This window comes from Podarcis melisellensis, assembly GCF_964234715.1.
Source record: "Podarcis melisellensis genome assembly, chromosome: 15".
In the NCBI taxonomy this organism is placed as follows: domain Eukaryota; kingdom Metazoa; phylum Chordata; class Lepidosauria; order Squamata; family Lacertidae; genus Podarcis; species Podarcis melisellensis.
The window spans coordinates 18,533,814-18,553,339 of NC_138532.1; the positions used below are offsets into that span (position 1 = coordinate 18,533,814).

At 45.7% G+C, this 19,526-nt stretch overlaps 1 protein-coding gene across 1 annotated transcript; it reads right to left on the reverse strand.

The window, feature by feature from the left end:
• Positions 1-1,512: 1,512 nt before the first annotated feature.
• Positions 1,513-17,536, reverse strand: TMPRSS5 (transmembrane serine protease 5). Its single transcript, XM_081889932.1, is given in 13 exon segments — positions 1,513-2,193; positions 2,195-2,359; positions 3,463-3,611; positions 3,709-3,807; positions 5,161-5,324; positions 6,862-7,018; positions 8,354-8,397; positions 9,647-9,760; positions 10,778-10,913; positions 11,977-12,120; positions 14,234-14,341; positions 15,433-15,505; positions 17,409-17,536. Coding segments are annotated over 13 exon segments (1,455 nt in total). The 5' UTR covers positions 17,412-17,536; the 3' UTR covers positions 1,513-2,094.
• Between the last annotated feature and the right edge of the window lie 1,990 nt (positions 17,537-19,526).

The following is a 19,526-nucleotide window of genomic DNA, read 5'->3' on the forward strand; positions in this document are numbered from 1 at the left end:
TCTTTCAGCTAAAAGCTAATGATATTAGCACAGGTGAGGGCTTAGGAAGGTGGTTTTCTTTTTTGGCAAGGCAGATGTGTGCTTGTTCACCCAGCAGAATGTGCTATTGAGCAATTGCATAAGATTTTATCCTTGGAACAGAACGTTCTACAACGACAGGTTCTCAGCCCCATGAGCTCAGAAGTGGGAATGTTGAAGGGGCAGGAGAAACTTCCTGGTTTGAAATCTGGATTCTGTGCTGTTGCAAGGTGGGACGATGGACTCTGGATGCGGGGCGTGCAGAGGCTCTTCTGTGCTCACCCACTGGCGACTAGTAGCTCTGGAAGGCAACGGGACAGCTTTTGAGCCATTGCTTAACCCTGAATTTCTAAAATGAAAGCTGCTGGGTTTGTGTCTGTCTAGTAGGCTAATCCTATGCCTTTCAAGTCATTGTCCCTAGCGATAGTGGCTCAACACATTTTGGGGAAAGGGCAAGATGGCACCCCTCCTTTTCAATGTACTGAAGCCAATTGGACTGGCAGTTGCCTCTTCAGTGATAGGAGAAAGTCCTCCACCTACTCAGCAGTCTAGCTTTGGGAGTACAGGGCAGGCTGACTTCTGAAGAAGAGGAGGAGTTTGGTTTTGATGTCCTGCTTTATCACTACCCGAAGGAGTCTCAAAGCGGCTAACAATCTCCTTTCCCTTCCTCCCCCACAACAAACACTTTGTGAGGTGAGTGAGGCTGAGAGACTTCAGAGAAGTGTGACTAGCCCAAGGTCACCCAGCAGCTGCATGTGGAGGAGCGGGGATGCGAACCCAGTTCACCAGATTACATGTCCACTGTTCTTAACCGCTATACCACACTGGCTCCCTGCCCTGCAGCACACCCAAGGTAGCTGCTTCCTTCTGCCTAATGGTTGGGCTGCTTCTAAAGCTGGGTGCAGGGTTGGCTGGGGCACAGCAGGAAGAGAAAACATTCTGAAAGGCTCTTGATTATTAAGAGTTCTGTGCTGGTTCTGCCTTGGGAAAACCTGGCACCAGCATGGCTCTTGGAGGGCATTTTTCATATTAAAATGAAGTAGAAATAGTAGCATCTTACTTTTATGGGGAGCGGAGGGCTAAGGGGCCTTCCCTTTTTGCTTCACTCCCTTTTTTGCATTTTATTAAATTATTAATCATACATAAATAATCATAAAAATGTGCACCCCACTACCGAGACCATTCCATTATAACTCCAACCTCCCAAAATTTTGACACCTCTTGCACTGGTTTAAGCCCTTTCTGTTTTAACAATACAAATTCTACAAACACCATATCTCTTCAAAACCATTTCTCCTACATATTCCCAGTCTTAACTTAGTGCAGGGGTCGGCAAGCTTTATCTTGCCTGGGCTGGATTGGTCCCGCGGAGATCCCTCCATGGGCTGGATCGCATGTGCGCCCGTGATTTCCAGCGTCTGCACGTGGGCAGATGCGATTTCCAGCGCCTCGGAAGTGAGTCCCTGTGCCCCACTGTGCCGGTTTAGGGCAGCTCGGTTCGGGGGTGGCTTGTGGGCCGGTCAAACAACCTCCACGGCCTGCTTCCAGCCCATGGGCCTTAGATTGGTGACCCCTGCCTTAGTGGCACACTTTAATTTATCATTAATGGCTATATCTCAAACCTCTTTGCACCATTCTTCCATTTTATATTCTGCTTGCCCCTTCTACTTTCTAGCTATCGTAATTTGTGCGGCTGTCAATAAATTTGTGAGCAAGTCCTTCATAGCCTGTGAACCTTCCACCCCATCATAAATTGATAATAGTGCTACCTCTGGACTTCTGGTCAGCTTTAACCCCGTGATTTCTGCTATCTCCTTAAACACCCTTTGCCGGAAGAAAAATGTACATACTTACACCCCCACCACATGTGAACATAATTCCTTATTTCGTGTCCTCACACCCCTTTTGTCCCAGAAGTGCAAGAACCTGTGTGAGTCTCTCCTGCACTGTTAAAGGGCTCTGTAAACATAAGAGCCCTGCAGCTGGAGCAGACCAAAGCTGTCCTAGTCCAGCATCCTCTTCCCTGCAGCATCCCTGTGGATTATGTGGTCCTCAGGATGCTCCAAATGTGTGTTCTCACATGGTGAATATTTGGGTAGGTGGCAGGAACATCATTGCAGCCAAGTGTTCCGCTGCAATGATGGTTGCATGAACTGGCTCCAGCTCTCCCAGCCTCACCCCCACTCACCTCCATGACATGATGGATCCAGTCCAGGAACTCTGCCACCTCTGTGTAAACACCAGGTTGTCCAGGCTCCTTGCACCCGGTCCTCTGGCTCCCAATTCCCACCAGACGCCAGATGTGCTCAAGCAGACAAACCAGAGGTCCTCCCCACTTGGCCTGCAAAAAGCAAGGAGATTGGCTTTGATATGTGTAGATGTCCTGGTCTCTCAATCCAGAGGGAAATAGGGTTTATTTATTTTTTACCTGGCCCTCTTCTGTAACCTAGTCACTCTGCTTTTTACCAAGCTACTGTATTCTTAATTCAGGGAGGAGACTTATTTCCACCAAGTTTGCTTGTTTAGAACATCTATAGCGTCCCTTCCCATGACTGTGTTCTCTGGGTGGCTTATGAACAATAAAACATTAAAATCCAGTAATAGCCAGAGGTAGAGGAACAGTAAACAAATTCTAGCATTAAAAAGGCAGAAGAAGAGAAGACATAAATGAAACCACCAGAAGAGAGTGCTGCTTTATCATGTTTAAACAGAAAGGGAAAGAATTTACCATCTATGGAGTAGAGAATGATTGATAAACATTTGCTTTTTTTCTTGGGAAATATCCATTTTGTACAGGAAAGCAACTTAGACAAGGTTCTTTAGACCTCATTGGCTAAAACCGTGGCACTGTCAGCTCTGTTCCATTTTCTCTCTCTGTGAATATGTATATGCAGTTTTAAAAATGAAGTCTCTGAGCCCTTCGACTTCAGCTGATGTAAGGAAAAGTAACGCAGGAAATACTGTATTCTGTTGCTCAAATTAAAACCTGCTCCTCCCTGAATGCAAAGGCAATTTGGAAAGCTATCAGAACCCTGGGCTCTGATTTTACTTTTTAATAAAATAACTTTTGTCAAATGATTATTTCACTAATATGTAATACAGTTTGAAAACAATCAAGTATTTTAAACTACTTTTCCTTGGATTCTGGCCATTCTGTAGGCATTCCCTCACCCTTTAGGGACTCCTCACCAGAGATGGATTTAGGCAGCGCAGACGATTCTGCTGCAATGGGCACTTATGCCTAGGGGGTGCTGCAACTTTGACATTGTGAACTGAGCAGAACGGAAGGCAAGAGGTGGTGGGAGTGCCAAATTTTGGTCTCGCACAGTGTGCCGCTGAAATTTGCAAGACCAAAGTCTGCATTTGCTCTCACCCCGGTATTTCTGACCCCATGTGCCCCCTATCCCACTACAACTGCAAAGCCACACACTCCCCAGCTATTACCTTGCAGGCCTCAGTGTTTCCATCCAAGTAGTGGGCACAGAGCATTCTAGGGCTGAGCTCCCCTGTCATCCTACATGAGCTGTTGCACTTCTGGGTGCTGAGCAGGGTCACTGGCACTTCCATCAGCGTCTCAGCAGGGTTACCTGTGGCTGCAAAACAAGCAGCAACATCCTGTTCCTTGCAACAGTGGTATCTCTATATACATAAACATTTTTTAAATAAAATCTCTCTAGGTTTGTTACTTACCATTTTCTAATCTTGTGGCGTCCTGAGCCGAAATCCAGCATGTGCTTCCGCTAGGGATGCCTTGATGGTACTGGGGCAAACACACAGCTCCAACAGTATCTTGGAAGGAAGGATACATCTTATAGCCATTGAACTGATGGTGTAGGACAGGGGTCCCCAACCTGCGGCCCATGGAGGCCTTTTAACCGGCCCATGAGCTGCCCCCAAACTGAGCTGCTTGCTCAGCGAGTCCCTGCATGCTATGCTAAGCCGGCGCAGTGTGGCGTGGGGATTCTCTTCTGCAGCTCCAGAAATTGCATCTGCACATGCCCAGACGCCGGAAATCGCTTTAGCGCAGGCACAACTTTTGGCAACTGGGCATGCGCAGAAGCGATTTCTGGCACTGCGGATGTGTGCAGATACGATTCCTGGCATCGCGTTGCACCGGTCCAGCCCACGGAGATTCTCCGTGGGAGTGATCCGTCCCACGCCCAGTAAGCCTTGCCGACCCCTGGTGTAGGAGTTCCAGTTCCCACCTTTAGCCTTTGTGCCAAAAGGAAAGCTTATGGTGTGAGAGTCCTTCTCAAAGTGGGGTGGATGGTGGCTGTGTGTCCTGCTTTGCAGTGGCCACTCCTTTCTTTAAAAGGATGCCCAGCCCAAGTCTGGTTTAAATATTAAGCACTATACTAAGTTACCCATCAACAGTTAGCAAAACCTGGACAACAGACTGAGGAAGCACACTATGGTGCAACTAATTGCATTTCCATTTGAATTATAGCAATTATTTATAAATGTGCACTTACATGTATAAAGCTTCCTTTGCAAATCTGGATCCTTTGTTTTTTTTTTTATTAAAGATTTTCTTGTTTTACAGTAGTAAGTGTAATGTCTCTCATATTTTTTCCATGTAACATTTTTACAAATCCGTTTCAATTGTTGAGACATTACAGGAAAAAGAGAGAGGGGGGGTGGAGGGAGGGAAGATGGGTGGGGGTCGGGTGGCGATGTTTCTATTATGCTTAATGTATGTAGGGTTTGGTGTCAGCGTTTCTTGTGCTGTTCACTTGTGTTCCTTTGGTGGTGAGAGAGGTTGGGGTTGGCCTAGGGTGTGGTTGTTTGTTTGTGATTGGCTGTGGTGATCTTTGTTTTCATGTGTGAGTGGGGCGGGTGGGTGTTTTGGATCAGGTTAGCCATACTGATTTGTATGCTGTTGGTGGATTATTGTCATTGTCTTGTTGGGCTGTGTATGTGATAAAGGGGGTGAAGGCGTCTTCTTCTGTTTGTCCCCGTGTCAGATTCAGTTTATTGTTTAATTTTTTCTAGTAAGGCTGTTTCCCATACTGTTTGGCACCATTGGTCCATGCTTACTCCTGACAGGTCTCTCCAGTGTCTTGTTATGGTGTTTCTGGCTGCTGAGAGTATCCTTTGTTATGGATAAATGGTCCACCGTCGCCGGCTGCTGGCAAGACTCACCTGAGAAATGCAGAGGCTCCTTCAGCTTCAGCATTGCAATGTCATAGTCGGGGCTCCTGCTGCTGTAGTTGGGGTGGGGAACTGCCATCTCCACTGCCACTTCCACCTGCTCTTTGCCACTGGTGTGGTCTTCAAGCCCAGCAAAGGCCACCCAGCCGGAAAGTCTGGAATGAAACAAAAATCCTGAACATGCTTGAACTTCCACTTCTGCCTCACTGGGCTTTTTCGCTTCCAGCTCCAGAGGATGAATGTGCCAGATATTCAGAAAGGGTTTCAAGCCCGAATAACAACGATGATAGTAATAATAATAGTATATTATTTATACCCCACCTATCTGGCTGCATTAAAAATGTTTAAAATGTGATAAAACATCAAACATTAAAAACTTCCCTAAACAGGGCTGCCTTCAGATGTCTTCTAAAAGTCAGATTCATTTATTTCCTTGACATTGGATTGGGAGGGCATTCCACAGGGTGGGCGCCACTACCGAGAAGGCCCTCTGCCTGGTTCCATGTAACCTCACTTCTCGCAGTGAGGGAACCGCCAGAAGGCCCTCAGAGCTGGACCTCAGTGTCTGGGTTGAACGAAGGGAGTGGAGACGCCTTCAGGTATACTGGGCCGAGGCCGTTTAGGACTTTAAAGGTCATCACCAACACTTTGAATTGTGCTTGGAAACATACTGGGAGCCAATGTAGGTCTTTCGGGACCGGTGTTATACGGTCTCAGTGGCCGTTCCCAGTCACCAGTCTAGCTGCGGCATTCTGGATTAATTGTAGTTTCCGGGTCACCTTCAAAGGTAGCCCCACATAGAGCACATTGCAGTAGCCCAAGTGGTCCACCTGTCTCGTTTTGCATGGAAAAGCCCAACATGTTTGGAAACAGTGGGTGAGAAAACTTGTTTGCATACCCTCTCTCCTATATACTAAGACCTTGCCTGAAGAGTTCATTACCCAACACCCCAAAAAACCTGGAGATGGGACTGCATCAAGTGCATTCCACAGGTAAGGACCATAGCTTGCTGGTACAGCATCTGTTCTTCATGCAAGAGGTATCAGGTTTTATCCCCAGCATATCCCATTTAAGTCCCTGGAGAGGTTCTGCCAGCTATGGTGGGTAATACTGAGCTGGATGGACCTCGATGTTCTGGCTCAGTATGAGGTTGTTGCACATTCCCCCAACAGTGACATCTTCTGGGCTCAATACCACCCATTCTGTTCCCTCCTCAAAGCCAATGACACCCAGTGACCCTCACTGGCTTCCCTATGCAAGAAACCTTATTAAGTTTTGCTAAGTTGCTTCTGTTGCTATCAATTGATGGGGGCCATTAGCAGAGGAGAGCAGCCTTCCCTTTTTTACTCCATGCATGGTCCTCCATCCAGATAAAAATCTGAGCCGATTATCCACTAAGTAAGATGGTAGGTGGCCAATGACTTACCTATGAGCTATGCACCGGGAGGACTTGTCCATGCAATTACAAATTTGCATCTCTACACAAAACTGTCCAGAAGAGCTGGGACAGCTCAGTCGACAGTGCATGAAACTCTTAATCTTAGAGTCGTGGATCTGAGCACCACACTGGGCGAAAACGGGGTTGGACGAGTTGACCCTTGTGGTCCCTACAATTCTATGAAAAACCGACAAAGTTTTGGCCAAATCTGCACCTTCTTTCCTGCTGTTGGAGTCAGATTCTCCCACACTTACTTGTGCATGCAGTGAGCAGCTGTGATGATCCATTCCTGCGACACCATAGAGCCTGCGCAGAAATGGTTGGCCTCGTGATAAAGGGTGACCTGCCACGGCCAGTGCCCCGGAGATGGGTCCTTTCTCTCCATTGCCTGTGGAGCCTTGGAGCCACACTCTGTGGGGAAGATGAAAGGTGGAGGGGCTCACTCCTCAGATTAGCTCTCAAGGAATCTGAGAAGGGAAAAACTTATCTTTTTACCTGTTGGGTTGGCACCCTTAACCCTACTGGATTCCTACCAATCCAAATGGAAAGCTACACTGCATGAAAAGCTAAGAGGCTTGGGGTTTTCCCCACAGGCCCTGGTAGCTGTAGGTTATGAGAAAGCTAGCGCAATAATCCGCCAAAGAATTTGGGGTGTGGGACTGCAATGCCACATGAGCGAGATGAATAAACACCCAGCAATAAAAGATAATGGGAGAGGATCTGCCCCAGCAAATTATTTGTCAAAATTACAAATACCTAAATACAGATGGTCATTTACCCCCGCTAGATTCAACGTGCTGCCATCTGCCTTATTGCAGGGCAGATTTGAGGCTAAACCATACGCGGGACGAGTCTGCCCCTGCCACTTCATGGAGGTAGAAACTGTCTCTCATGCCTTGTTACGCTGCCACTTCTACGGGGATATACGCTCAGTATTTATTACCCCTGCTATGCAAAAATCTCCAAATGAATCCGAACTTCAATGTCTAAAATCCCTGGTAGAGGACAAGGATCCTGAGATCACATTAAGGGTAGCCAAATTCTGTGCGATTGCCATAAAAATTAGGGAACAAGCTGTGCTATCATAATGATTAAGGTTTTAAATGATAATTTTAGTGGCTAAGTTTTAATTTATATATTTTTAAACTGTTGCTATATCTGTATTGTTCCTGTTATACCTAATTGCAAATTCAAATGTATCCCTATCGTGTTTTATGACTTCCTTGATATTGTATGTGGGCTGGAATTGGTCTGTGACCGAAATAATAAAATTCAGAGAAAAACAACCTTTGCTTGGAAGAGTGTTGAGGTGTTCCTAGGGTGAAGGGCCGCATCCCAGCATCCTTTAAGAATGTGAAGGTTCCTGAGGCACACCTCTGTTTTGTGCAGATTGGACCTCAGTCACAGCAAAGGATGCGAATAAACCATGTGTATTTAATGCAGATAAAGGCTCTCGGTGTGCAAATGGCTGCACACATTTCATTTTGCACCCAGAGTGTACATTGCCTTAGATCAGGCATAGGCAACCTTTGGCCCTCCAGATGTTTTGGACTACAATTCCCATCATCCCTGACCACTGGTCCTGTTAGCTATGGATCATGGGAGTTGTAGGCCAAAACATCTGAAGTTGCCTATGCCTGCCTTAGCTGTTTGTTTATGAAAGACTGCTGGAATGTTAACAACATTGGGTTGGGCTATTGGTGGGATGGTTTCTCAAGTACCATAAGGTGAGTTTGGGTTACTTACCAGAACATTTGAGGGCCACAATGCGACCTGAAAGGCATCTACTCCTGAATAAAACAAATAGGTGGTTAAATGCTGTGAAGCCCAAACAGACCCATTATGCACAGCCACGACAATTTCTGGATACAACAGTCTGAGGAAATTGGTAAGCTGATAGAATCCTCTTGACTGATCAAATTACTGGAGCAAAAATCTTTAACAAGTTGTTGCAGGGGTGTGTGAATTAAAATGAATTAAAATGTACAGTACAGGGACATTCTTTCACCTCTGGTGGACCTGCCCAAAAGTGAAGGCCTTCTGGGAAGTGATCTACAATGAGTTAAAAAAGGTATTTAGGTATACCTTTCCCAAGAAACCAGAGGCCATCCTTCTGGGCATGGTGGAACAGATAGTGTTAAAAAAGGACAGAACTTTCTTTATGTATGCTACTACAGCAGCAAGAATCCTCATGGCAAAGTACTGGAAGTCACAAGATTTACCCACGCTGGAGGAATGGCAGACGCAGTTGATGGACTATATGGAACTGGCCGAAATGACTGGCAGAATCCGAGACTTGGGAGAGGAAACAATGGAAGAGGATTGGAAAAAAATTAAGGACTATTTGCAAAAACATTATAAGCTGTATGAATGTTAAGAAAAATGCATGATTAGGAAAATTTAGCTTCAGTAACTTGATGATGTGAACTCAGAATTAAGGTATAAGAAAGAAGAGGCGGAATCATGAAATAATTTTATCATGTTTATTTTAAGTATATAAGTATATAAGAATTGGGATACTTAGAAACATGATAAATTGAAAGTTACAATAAGCTATGAAACAAGGTAACAAACTGCTGACGTTTTTACTACAAAGAATGCAGGGTTTGGAGGATGTGGGGAAGTCTAGTTGGATTGTTAAAAAATTTTACGGAAAGTTGGATTTTTTATATATTTCTTTCTCTCTCTGTTCTTTTTCTTTTTTTCCTAAGCTTTATTGTCTGTAAGAAAAGAAACTCAATAAAATATTATTTAAAAAATAAAAATAAAATAAAATGTACAGTACCCAGGGGAGGGGAGTCACGGGATTCAAAGAATCCCTATTTTTGGATTTGAAATTGTTTTGGCATACAGTTGTGTGTGTTTGTTACTAGTGCTTCTGTTATGGTGATTTTTACTTTTGTATGATTGAAAAATCTAATATTTTTTGTTTAAAAAAGAAAGAAATTGGATGCCACCCAAAAATTTTGAAATCATGTTTTGACATTAAACAAAAGAAAACAAAAGAAAATGGGAGTTCAGTTTAATCAGGGGACCCACCTCATTTGCCACTTATCCTTGATGTTTCGTTTCCAGTTGGGCAAAATCTGAGCAAACTCTTGGGTGGTGTTTAGCTTCACATCCGTTAGGTTTACCCCTTTGTGGTGGGTGAGCCTGCAGGAGTGACAGATAGGAGTTATCACTTTGGAAAAAATCACACCAGTGTGTGTGTGTGTGTGTGTGTGTGTGTGTGTTCATGAATCTATGGAGCCACTGGCTCTTCCTACATTGGTATGGACTACTCCAGGGATGCCCTCCAGATGTGGTTGGACCTCAGCTCCCATCAGCCCCAGCCAGCCTGGCCAATGGCAAGGGATAATGGGAGTTGTAGTCCAGAACACATCTGGAAGGCCAGACATTGGCTGCCCATTGGCTGCTCATTTTAACTGGAGTTAGCTGGGATGCCTACACCACACTGCAACATGAATTTTCATGTGAGTTTGCAAATAAAATGATAAAGACCACATCAATTTTTAAAAAGTGTTCAAAATAATCAAAGCTAGTATTTTTAAAAATACATATTAATAATCAAAGCTGAAAGTTGCATGCATATATATATATATATATGCCTTTTTAAAAGCCTGGGAGATGTTGATCTGTGGCTGGCTGAAGCCTGGATAGCAGCAAGATCTGATAAGAGAAAGTGATCTGTATCAGATTCTAGTTTGCACTGTGTTATTCAATTCAACATTTTGTCATTTAAAGACAGGTTGTAAACCACTTGCAGATTCCTTTGTAAATGTGAAATGGTATGGGAATGATTTAAATACATTTGAATGAATGAATGAATGAATGAATGAATGAATGAATGAATGTTAAGTGGTATGGGAGAGTGTCTCTGAGTGGAAAGTTTGAGAGGCAGAAGTGGCACCAAAAATAAAAATGTCACCCAGAAAATTAGCAAAGTGTGTGTGTGTTTGTGTGCATGTAAGAGTGTGCTACAACCAGACCTGGAAGACTACAATTTCAGTGATGTGAAATAATGAAACCTCTGGAGGGGTTCTGTAGATACCCAGGACAGGTTCCATATCTTGTGAGCCGACGGACTGATTTATGCAACTGCCTTTCATAGACAAGACAACAAAGCGTGGGGAATTGGGAAGATTTGTCACCCCATCTTGCTGCACTTACCGGGCGTGACCCAACCACCTGCAGATTTGCATCCCCAGGGAGACATCCCAGTTTTCATGGCATACCAGAAACCAGTTGGATTGACCCTCAGCCTGCACTTCCAATAAGAAGTTGCTTCTGTTTATTCTGAAAAATACTAAAACGGGGTGGATTAAAAACCTCATCCTGCTGGGCTTGATCTGTTACTGCTGGGAAGGAATTCTGTATTATCCATCATTTTGGGGCAATCAGGCCTTTTTTTTAAGGGAAGGGGGAGATAGTGGCAGCAAGCGGTGTATGGAGTATGCAGCTGTGTCTACTTCTTTCAGCTTTTGCCTGGTTGTTTGCAATAGCTAGATTCCTTCTGTGAGCCTCACTAGGGATCTTTCACTCAGATGAGTTGTGCTCCTCAAAAGATCTGTTATCCATAAAGCCAGCACCCCAAAAACACATTCCACCTTTCTTCTAAGCACATATGGATGAACCTGTCAGTTTTGAGTTCCCTCACTTTCTCATTTTTCCAGTCTTTGGTTCGTTAGAGTTTGCCATTTTTTAAAAGAGTTCATTTAAAAAATGTTGTGTTAGTCACTGTAATATATATATCACCTGTATCCCGCATTCTCTGTCTGCTAGCGCTAGGACTTTTGCAGCAGCAGACAGGTGAGTTTTAATGTTGTGCAACAGAGGAATCTAATGCAGCAGTTGCAGTTAGGGTTGCCAGATCAAAAACGTCCCAGACCCTGAGATTTCAGGGCCCAAACCTGAGACCCTGGTGGTGTCACAGAGGCAGACCCTGATGATTCTTCCTCTGCACACCCTCCATCCACTGAGCCCTGGAGATAGAGGTTCATTGGGACAGGGATGGGCAGCTCACGGTGGAGAGTCTATGCAATTTTGAAGCCGGTTCCTGGTAACTGAAGCTTGGGAACAGCATGCATAATTGTAGTATCAATCAATCAATCAATCAATCAATCAAAAGCACTCTTGCCCACCTGGAGATTCAAGCCCGCCCCCTGGCGCCCTGGAGGTCCGGCAACCCTAGCTGCAGTAACGGAAACTTGTGCAACACATTGTGCAACCCATTGCACAACAAAGTTACCAACAACGTGGTTATGCGTTCTTTTGCGCAACAACACCCCGCTGGTGCAAAGCATTTCATGGGCAAAATGCAAACACCTCTTTAGTGCCTTTAACTTAGTGCTACATTGGAGATTCCACACCTTTTTTGCTCCCGGCGTCTCCAGCGAGGGTGTCTTGGTCCATCTCCCCTTCTTGCATCGTTTCCCTGCACCTTGTTAGAGCAGCCTCTGGGTCCTGGAGAGGGAACGACCCCTGAAGGGGAAGGGGCTTCTGCAGTTGTTTCACTAAGAGGACAATGGCAGAAGGAGGGTGGAACAACAGCCTAGATACTGCGCCCCACATAGTAACCACCAGAACTGGGCTACCAAAGAAGCAACAGGTTAGAGCTCAAGGTCGAGCCTACCAAGTGGCGATAGCGACGGCGAAGAAGACTTTCTTCACCGCCTCTATTGCATCTGCAGAAAATAGTAGCAGGAGACTCTTTCAGGTGGTTCACAATTTAACGGAACCACCTTTACCACCGGGGCCTTGTAAAGACCCCAAGATCTCCTGCAACGATTTTCCAAAGTTTTTTGCAGATAAAATCACTCATATTCGGAAGGAGCTAGACACCACCGTGGGAGCAGGGCTGGGGTGGGAGAGTGCTAGAGCTCTGTCTGGTCAAGTTGCATGGAATCAATTTCAATCTGTTACCCCCGAGGATGTGGACAGGCTGCTTGGACGCGTGAAACCAACCACCTGTCTCCTTGATCCTTGCCCATCCTGGCTAATAAAAGCAAGCCGGGAAGGGCTGGGCGATGGGCTCTGCGGGGTGGTGAATGCTTCCCTCTGTGAGGGAACATTCCCAGATCCGCTGAAAGAGGCGGTCATTAAACCGCTTCTTAAAAAACCATCTTTAGACCTGGCCAGTATGGCCAACTATCGCCCAGTCTCAAATCTGCCATTCTTGGGCAAGGTGATTGAGCGGGTGGTTGCTGAACAACTCCAGGCACGCCTGGAGGATGCGGACCATTTGGATCCCTTTCAATCGGGATTCAGGCCTCATCATGGGACTGAAACTGCCTTGGTCGAGCTGGTTGATGATCTCCGGCGAGCTAGGGACAAAGGTGAGAGTTGTTTCCTAGTTCTGCTGGATCTCTCAGCGGCCTTTGATACAATCGACCATAACATCCTTCTGGACCGTCTAGAGGGGCTGGGAGCTGGGGGCACTGTTATGCAGTGGTTTCGCTCCTTCCTCCTGGGCCGGGTTCAGAAAGTGGTGGGGGGGGGATGAGTGTTCAGACCCCTGGGCCCTCACTTGTGGGATGCCTCAGGGTTCCGTCCTCTCTCCCATGCTTTTTAACATCTATATGAAGCCGCTGGGAGAGATCATCAGGGGGTTTGGACTGGGTGTCCATCAATATGCAGATGATACCCAGCTCTACCTCTCTTTCAAATCAGAACCAGTGAAGGTCCTGTGTGAGTGCCTGGAGGCAGTTGGAGGATGGATGGCGGCTAATGGATTGAGGTTGAATCCTGACAAGACAGAAGTACTGTTTTGGGGGGACAGGGGGTGGGCTGGTGTGGAGGACTCCCTGGTCCTGAATAGGGTAACTGGGCCCCTGAAGGACCAGGTGCGCAGCCTGGGAGTCATTTTGGACTCACAGCTGTCCATGGAGGCGCAGGTCAATTCTGTATCCAGGGCAGCTGTCTACCAACTCCACCTGGTACACAGGCTGAGACCCTACCTGCCCGCGGACTATCTCGCCAGAGTGGTGCATGCTCTGGTTATCTCCCACTTGGACTACTGCAATGCGCTCTACGTGGGGCTGCCTTTGAAGGTGACTCAGAAACTACAACTAATCCAGAATGCGGCAGCTAGACTGGTGACTGGGGGCGGCCGCCGAGACCACATAACACCGGTCTTGAAAGACCTACATTGGCTCCCAGTACGTTTCCGAGCACAATTCAAAGTGCTGGTGTTGACCTTTAAAGCCCTAAACGGCCTCGGCCCAGTATACCTGAAAGAGCGTCTCCACCCCCATCGTTCTGCCTGGACGCTGAGGTCCAGCGCCGAGGGCCTTCTGGCGGTTCCCTCATTGTGAGAAGCAAAGCTACAGGGTACCAGGCAGAGGGCCTTCTCGGTAGTGGCGCCTGCCCTGTGGAACGCCCTCCCATCAGATGTCAAAGCAATAACTACCTGACATTCAGAAGACATCTTAAGGCAGCCCTGTTCAGGGAAGTTTTTAATCTGTGATATTTTAGTGTATTTTTGGTTTCTATGGAAGCCGCCCAGAGTGGCTGGGGAAACCCAGCCAGATGGGCGGAGTACAAATAATAATTTATTACTATTATTATTTTCTTCATGTGCCCACCTAAGCCTGGCTATGCACAACCTCCCAGCTGACTTGTACTTACCCAGAAACCAAACCCCAATGGTTGTTCCCATCAGCAAGCCAAAGGATCCCAGGACCAAGAGGCACCTCTGGGCTGTGCAGGAGTTTGCAAGAAATGTTTTTGAAGACACTTGATACAAAAGGAGAGAGAAATTAGATAATGGAGTGGGAAACTGAAATATCAGAGAAGTCTGTAGCTCAGTGGCAGAGCTTTTTGCATGCAAAAGATCCCCAATAGCATTATCAGGTAGACCTGAGGATGTCCACTCCCTGAAGCCCCAGAGAGTTGATGCAGGTACTGAGCTAGACAGACCAAGAATCTGATTTGGTATAAGGAAGCTTCCTCCTTGTTCCTATAATCCTGTTAGTGCTCTGGGATTCATCTTGAGAAGATCTTGATGGCAGGAGGTGGAAAGCAGGAGGAGGAAGAAGATGACCACCTCAGGCGACAGGAGCCACAGGGGCAGCAGATCCCAATACAGTGGTACCTTGGTTTATGAACTTAATCTGTTGGGGAAGTCCGTTCTTAAACCAAAACTGTTCTTAAACCAAGGCGCGCTTTCCCCAATGAGGCCTCCTGCAGCTGGTGCCCTTCCAACATTCAGATTCCATTCTTAGACTGAGATAAAGTTCTCAAACCGGGACACTATTTCTGGTTTTGAGGAGTTTGTAAACCAAATCATTCTTAAACCGAGGTCCCACTATAGAAACCTGTATTCAGGGCCAGCCCATTCATGAGGCAAGGTGACTAGGATTCGTCAGGGCAGCAGATCCCGATGTCAGTCTTCCTTCCAGTGTGGGAGCCAGTGTGGTATAGTGGTTAAGAGCGGTAGACTCGTAATCTGGTGATCTGGGTCCACATCCCCGCTCCTCCACATGCAGCTGCTGGGTGACCTTGGGCTAGTCACACTTCTTTGAAGTCTCTCAGCCCCACTCACCTCACAGAGTGTTTGTTGTATGGGAGGGAGGGAAAGGAAAATGTTAGCCGCTTTGAGACTCCTTAGGGTAGTGATAAAGTGGGATATCAAATCCAAACTCTTCTTCTTCCCCACTTGTTCCTGATGTGAATCGTCCCTCACCTCTTCTTCCCTGGTGGGGAGGGGGATCAGAAACATCCCAGATGGGATGGCAGTTTCGGGGTGCCAAATGTCTTGGGCTGGCCCTGTCTACTGCCCACCCAGTTTTTATAACTCCCAGGTCCAATCCCATAAAATAGCTCACCATTCTCTTCCGACACCCATGATCTCTCTTCCCCCTTTGCCTCTGAGGAGGGACCAGGATTGTGACTTTGAACCTGAGGGTCAAAACCACACATGACATTTATTCGCAGAGGGAGATGGTTGAAGGTCAACACTATTTGGGTGGGTGGAGACAGCAGTTTTGTGGCAACTGAAAGGCTAGAATGGTCTCACAGCATAAGTTTTCAAAGTCTGAAGTCCATTTCAAAAGTGTTATATACTGTTAAATACCGTTCTGCCAGCCTCCAAATTTATGTAAGTGAGAGTTGTATGTAAGCCACCCATCAGTCATTCTGAATCACATCCTGACAGAACCAACCACTGAACGTTTATCAGTATTTATCTTATGGAGACAGTTCCCTTCAAGAGCACAAGGACTGTCAGGACTTACTAAATGAAACAAAACATTCCCTGCAGGTCTCCAATGTCATTTATCATGCTGAGTGTGAGATGCCACAGTCTGTTTGTGTGTAAGAACATCAACTGACCCACACACATGTTTTAGGAATCATACTGTAAACCCACTCCAAACTTGACAAAAATATATCTATCAGAACAACCACTTGCAAAGCACTTCGGTCTGGAAAATCACAGCCCCTCTGATTTATCAGGTACTGCAAGAGAGAAACTACCTTGTTCCAGGAACACTGGAAACAAGATAAAATGTCTGGATTTATAGACTTTTAACCTTGAGACCATATGGCCCCACTTTGGGACATAGTAATACCTGCCACCACTTAGCTTCAGCAAATGCAATATGGTAATATTTTTGCTTTGTTAGTCACTGTTAATATGCACACAACCCACACCGAGAGAGAGAGAGAGAGAGAGAGAGAGAGAGAGAGAGAGAGAGAGAGAGAGAGAGAGAGAATGGGGCTGTATGGGAATGAAACTTCAAAAAGTACAGCAATTGTAGATAAGCAAAGCAACCAATTCACAGCAAGAAAAACTGGTGATTACCCCATCATTCAGGTTTTGCTGTGTAAATTACCCCCAGCAGTGGGAACAGGAAACCATAGTCTCAATTCAAGGCTAGAGTTATAGATTCAGACTTCTTGATTGGTTCTAACCAGACAGTTTCATCCTGGAGTCTCCCTCTGAAATCCCTCTGTTTGAGAAAGGAAACGCTTAAGTCAGAAGTGTCTGGAGAGATTGAAATGATCCCACTTCTGGTTTCTGAATGCTGCTATTTCTGATGTCAGAAATTTTGTTTCCATTTGTTCTTTTGCATAGAGACTGGCCTGTTAGTACACTGCAAAAGGGGCATTACCTGAAGGGTGTGTGTGGCTTGGACCACAACGGAAACTGAATCAAATTTGGTCAAAAAGATCTAATTATATTTCATGACAAATCTAGTGACACACACCAAGAATGTTTGAAGAAACCACCCCTGCAAAACACAAAAAATAGGCAGAGTGATTTACCAATGTTTCTGACTTTGAATTGGCAGGGAATGTTGGAGGATGAGTGATAGATACATCATCAGTCATTTTATTTCCAGATTGCCCCTTGCTCTCCTATCTCCACAACTTTAGGATGCCAGAGTCACGCTTGAGATGCTTGAGATATTCTGCAGCTCATGTAGCCACCGGAGAAGAATTTAACAGGGGTATCTTACCATTAAATGGGATGCGGGTGGCGCTGTGGGTTAAACCACAGAGCCTAGGACTTGCTGATCAGAAGGTCAGCGGTTCAAATCCCTGCAACGGGGTGAGCTCCCGTTGCTCGGTCCCTGCTCCTACCCACCTAGCAGTTTGAAAGCACGTCAAAGTGCAAGAAGATAAATAGGTACCGCTCTGGTGGGAAGGTAAACGGCATTTCCGTGTGCTGCTCTGGTTAGCCAGAAGCGGCTTAGTCCTGCCGGCTCCCTTGGCCAATAAAGCAAGATGAGCACCGCAACCCCAGAGTCGGCCACGACTGGACCAAATGGTCAGGGGTCCCTTTACCTTTTTATCTTACCATTGCAGGGAATGCCAGTGGGTCAAAATGATGTCTGGAGCTTCAGTTCATCGCTTCAAGGTGTAGGAGATGGAGGCTGAATAGGGCCAAGCTGGTGACCCATCATTAAATAGGCCACTGGCTCAGATTCCTCTCCTTGTGCATGCAAAATCCATGCACCTCCTACTCCAACAGTGAATAGAGCCATTGTTTTAGCCAGGAGGTCAGGTGGCTGGTTGGTTGATTTCCCCTTTATCGCCAACCAGCTGATGGGACACCTGGAAAGAGAGACAAGCATGTGGTTGCTTAGCAACCCCTCCTCTCTCTCCCAAACCAGGAAAGATGCCCCAACCCGCATGGTGCAGGACAACCTTCCTGTGTGCTTGCTCAGAGTGAAAAGGCTGAGCAATGTTTGCAGTTGATGAAACAGTGTCGAAAGCAGGAAAACAGGACAAGGGCTCTCTCTGGCTGGAGTCATAAATGTTATGGGGGAAGTGAGAAATCACTGTAATTATTGAAGGAAATGGACTCCTATTCCCATCTCTCTAAAGGTCACATGCCATGTCGTCATCACCAAAGCTCCACAGCTGTCCATCCAACACATGGCTCCTTTGTGTGACGTATAGTCACCAAAATTTGATGGAGAGGAAAAGAGGTACCAGTTTTTAAGTGAAAGACTATGACAGTGATCCAGAATAACTTGCTTTTCATGGTGTCTGGTGGTTCTGAAACGCCTTGGTACTCAAACAGCTTGGAACCCAAACACTGCAAACCTGGAAGTAAGTGTTCCAGTTTGTAAACTTTTTCCGGAAGCCGAACATGCTCTGTTTGGTGTGTTATGCTTCCGATTTGAGTGCCACACTTCCCTTTTGAGTGCCATGCCAAGGTCCGTCTGTTTTTGCTATTTATTTTGCATTTTTGTTTTTGCAGCTTTTTTGTTTTGTTTTTGTGATTGTGTGGAAGCGAGTTCAGCTATTGATTGATCGATTGATTGATTGTGTGACTGCAGTACATTGATTATTGCTTTCATTTTATGGATCAATGATCTCGTTAGATAGTAAAATTCATGTTAAATTGCTGTTTTAGGGGTTGTTTTAAAAAATCTGGAACGGATTACTCCATTTTGCATTACTTTCTATGGGAAAGTGCACCTTGGTTTTGGAACGTTTTGGTTTTGGAACGGACTTCCAGAACGGATTAAGTTTGAGAATGAAGGTACCACTGTATTTGAAAGGGGTTTCATATATTTAGCACACGGGTGGGAAGTGTGTGGCCCTCCAGATATTGTTGGTCTCCCATCATCTCTGACCGTTCATCCTGCTGGCTGGGATTGGTGGGAACCAGAGGCGCCAGAAAAATAATTTAAATCCCCCAGAGCTGTCAAAGACTGTAAGAGAGGAGTGTGGAACATCTGTAGCCCTCTAGAGATGGACTACAACTCCCATCATCCCTGACCATTGCCCTTGCTGACTGCTGGGAGTTGGAGTCCAACAACCTCTGGCAAGCATCCTGATTTCTGTTGTCAAAGATATACCCCGTACCACCTAGAAAACACGCCTTCCGCCTATAAAATTTATGTTAAAAATTCCGTATTTCAAAACTCTGTGCCTGCTAGCAAAGTTGTTTCATCCTGTACCAATGTAATACAATTTCTGCCCTTCAAAGAGGTAGCCTTGAATGAAATCAATGGGTTTTCTTGAGTATGCTTAATTTCGGAGTGGGCATTCTTCTTTGACAGATTTCTTTTTTTATAAACTCCCTAATTGCAAGAGTGCTCAAAACGGGCAATATCGAGAACAATTCAAAATAAAATGTTAAATTAATATATATAATATATATTTTCCCAGATAATGAAGCATTTCTATTTCAACAGGATTCAGCTCCATATCATGTTGCTGCTGTGTGCAAATGGTGGTTTCCTGAGAATCATATTCCACTGCTGGAATGGCCTGGGAATAACCCAGACCTTAACTCAATCGAAAATCTATGGAGTTGACTAAATACACTTGCTAGTCAGAAGCAACCCATCAATAAGACCCAATTAATAGAGGCAATAATTCAATCTTGGTTTCACATTCTTACAGCTGCAGAACTAAAAAACTTGGTTCACTCCATGGGAAGGCGTTGTAAGGCCATAAT